The 3,418-nt window shown below is 58.4% G+C and overlaps 1 protein-coding gene across 1 annotated transcript in view; it reads right to left on the bottom strand.

Moving 5' to 3' along the window:
- SRCIN1 (SRC kinase signaling inhibitor 1) overlaps positions 1-2,586 on the bottom strand; it is a gene marked incomplete at its 5' end in the record, with an annotated part of 14,089 nt that extends 11,503 nt beyond the window's left edge. The window contains 6 exon segments of the mRNA XM_010180988.1: positions 132-214; positions 216-303; positions 652-1,481; positions 1,863-1,956; positions 2,100-2,298; positions 2,394-2,586. Of these exon segments, the coding sequence (XP_010179290.1) occupies positions 132-214; positions 216-303; positions 652-1,481; positions 1,863-1,956; positions 2,100-2,298; positions 2,394-2,586 (1,487 nt within the window).
- Between the last annotated feature and the right edge of the window lie 832 nt (positions 2,587-3,418).

Raw genomic sequence — 3,418 nt, 5'->3', positions numbered from 1 at the left:
GGTGGCTTCTGTCTTCTCACTGCAATGGAAGAGAGGAGGGGAGTGAGTGGGGACCAGGCGCCTCTGTTGTCCCAGCTCAAGGGTTGCAGGGGCACGGTGGGGACTGGTGTCCACCTGGAGGGGTGCAGGACCCCCCAGTCTCTGTATCAGGGAGTCCCCCCTCCCCGCAGATGACCCCAGGGGTCCCATGCCGACCCTCCTGCTCCTCACCTGGGGGTCTCAGCGTCAGAGCCGCGGAGCAGTGCGCTCTGCACCAGCCCCGTCAGGCTGGCGATCTGCTTCTCCATCGCCTCCATCCGCTCTCTGCAGAGACAGGGGACAGGTGAGGACCCGGCTCCAGCACCACGGACACCCCCAACTTTGTCCTGGCCTCATCTGCACCCACCCATGGGGTCCCTGTTGGCCCCAGGAGGTACACTGGGGAGGTGGGAGCACTGCTACACCCCTCCTCCCCTGAATTCCCTCTCTGTTCTTGCCTCCAAAGACCCCCAATTGCTCCCCTCAGCCCTGCACAATTTGGGGCCTCATTTCCCATCCTGGTGGGACAAAGCCTTCCTCTGCTCTTCCTCTACCTCTCCCTCCACCAACAGATGACCACCCCAGCAGCAAAGCTCCTATTCACAGGGAGGTTTCTCCCGCACCCCATCTCACCTCGTCTCCGTGTCCTTGGCTGGTCCAGGGGAGCCGAACCCTGAAAGGGGGCGATCACCAGGGCCAGGAAACAGCTCCGGAGGACCGGAGGAGCTGGGGTTGCGTGGTTTGTTAACGGGGCTGTCCATAAAGACGGAGGAGCAGGAGTCCTTGCGGAAGGACTGACGGACGGGCGAGGAACGGCTGGGGGGGCCCGAGTAGGGGCTGTGCGGGCTCTGCCCTGGCTGCATGTCCACCAGCCGCCCCTCGGCCATCTTCTGCGGGGACGAGGGGGGCATGCGGAAGCCCAGACCGGGGCCGTACGTGTCGCTGTAGATGGGTGCATTGGTTTGGTAGAGGCGGTCCCCCAGGTCCGTCTGCAGGGCGGCTGCCGAGTAGGTGCTGAGCGAGCGTACAGATCCTCGCTTGTACAACCCACCCGAGTAGCCAAAAGGGTCTCCCATGCCGGCCAGGGACTGTGTGGAGGTGATGCTGAGCCGGCCCTCGTGCACCATGCCGTAAGGATCGGCGTACAGCCCCTCGTTCTTCACCAGCATCACGTTCTTCCCCGCCAGGTCCTCGTCTGGTTTCACGTCCCGGCGCTCCAGGATGGCGCTGGGGCTGGGGGAGACCCCCTGGGCCGGGGGGAGGGTGGAGAGACGCTCACCGTGATGGACAGGGCTGCCAGCATAGGAGGGTGGGCGACCCCCGCTGTAGGACATGCGGGAGCGGGACGGGGAGGAGGACTGCAGCACGGGCGGCGGGGAGCCGGAGGTGAGGGGGGATGCCGGGGACATGTTGTTGAGGCGGCGGGTGGGCGACGACTCCCTGGAGGTGTACACCATCTCCCGCTGTGGAAACGGGCAGGGGGGGTCAGCAGCGTCCCTGCAGGCTGCCTCCCCCTGCCCTGGCTCTGCATGGGAGGACCCTGCCTCGCTGCATCTCCCAAGGACCAAACTCCTACATCTTCTGGCCTTGGCTGCTGGCAGCTCCTGCATTCCCGGGATGATTTATTCTGATGAATCCCCTAATTATCATGTTTATTACTCTGCTGCCAGGCTCCAAACATCCATTCTCTTAGAGTAACACTTAACAACGCTGCAACCGGCCAAGACGAATCGCAGCCATTCCTCCTGCCACAAACACCAGCAATTACCAGTCCCCATCTCCATAATTTTCCCTCTCTACTGGTCCCAGTCCACTGGATGCACCCACACCCCCAACCCCCTTACCCTCAGGTCACCATTGGTGATGTGCGAGGCCGGGAAGGATGCGTAGAGCGGCTCTTTTCGGTAGATTTTAATGATGCTTCTGTCCTGGATGTCACTGAAAGGAGAAACAGAGCTGTGAGCATCCAAGGACTGCACCCACGGCCCTCTTCTGCTTTCATCCCACCAATTTCCTTGCTTGTGATGATCCTAAAGAAAGAGAAACTCAATCCATGGGGGATTTCTGAGCCCCATCCTCACCGGACATCCTCCAGCTCATAGAAGACATTGCGCGACTCGTCCTTGATGAGGATGGCGGTGTTGGGAGACTTCAGCATCCCCATGGTGAGCTTCTGGGGGAACATGTGGACGATGAGGGCGTGCAGGGTGTCCATGCTGCTGATCTCGTGGGTGATGTGGACGCGCCTGGTCTCATCCCCAAATTGAAGGAAAAGGACCCCTGGAAGGAAAGGGAGCAGAGAGCAATGAGCTTTTCCTGCGTATCTTCCTGGAGATGGCAAATCCAAAGGGATCCCATCCCGGCACCGCGGGTACCTGGCGATCGCAGCTTGGTCTGGCTGGTGGAGCGGGACAAGGGCAAGCTCTGCCGAAACCGGTTCATCCTGTTGAACCCCAGGGGCAGCTCCGCTTCCGACATGGTTTCCAGGGATTCGGCCGAGGCAAAGGAGAGTTTAGCTTGATCGGCCAAGCCGGGCTGGGTGCCCTGGGAGTGCCGCGAGCTCCTGGTCTGGAAGGGGAGAGGGGAGAGGTGAGGGGGGAACCATGCTGGGTGCCCACACCCGTGTCCTGGAGCTGCTCCTGCACTTTCTGAAGCCTGGTTGGGATGGAGCAGCTCGGGTGAGGCCGAGCACCCAGGGATGCTCAGTTCTGGCTTCCCAATGATTTCACCACTTCCCAGTGCCATTCCTAGCATTTTTGAGTCATTCCCCCCAAAAAAACCCACTGGAAATAAAACCAGCTCTTGCTCACTGGTGCCGGAGTCAGGGCTTGCATGCGAGCGCGGGAATAACCTTCGCAATTACAGGAGGTTACACATCCATTACGCCAATGAACCGGCTCCCGGGAAACATAAATGCTCGGCTTATTCTGGAAGCAAAGCAGCGGCAAGGTTTATGGCTGCTGGAGTCAGGGGGAAAGTAATGGCTTTGGGTTTATAGCAGTAAAAATTTAATATGCCAGGAGTCCAATTTCACACGGCCAAGTGTATATCCGCTGCATAAAAGTTATAAAATCACAGGTTTTTCTGCACAAACGTCTCCCAACACGCAGCCGAGACCCATTGCCACAGGTACCGAGCGCTGCCCAAAACCCTCCCTCCCCGAAATACAAGGCTCAATTTTCCAGACACATGTTTAACGTTGGCAAATCAAACAGAGGGAACAAACAGCTCCTGGGGTGTGGAAAAGGCAGCATGGAAGGGACAGCGGCTCTATTTTAAGACCAAAAAAAAAGAAAAAAAATCAATATGAAATGATAACAGCCATCATCATCATTTAAATTAGACATTAATTGGAGGATTTAATTAATCCTGCAGGGCGGGGTTTTCTAGGACTTGAAAT

The sequence above is a fragment of the Mesitornis unicolor genome, unplaced genomic scaffold (genome assembly GCF_000695765.1).
Source record: "Mesitornis unicolor isolate BGI_N332 unplaced genomic scaffold, ASM69576v1 scaffold14590, whole genome shotgun sequence".
In the NCBI taxonomy this organism is placed as follows: Eukaryota; Metazoa; Chordata; class Aves; order Mesitornithiformes; family Mesitornithidae; genus Mesitornis; species Mesitornis unicolor.
The sequence above is the reverse complement of the archived record's forward strand: the minus strand, read 5'-3'. Positions and strand labels throughout refer to the sequence as shown.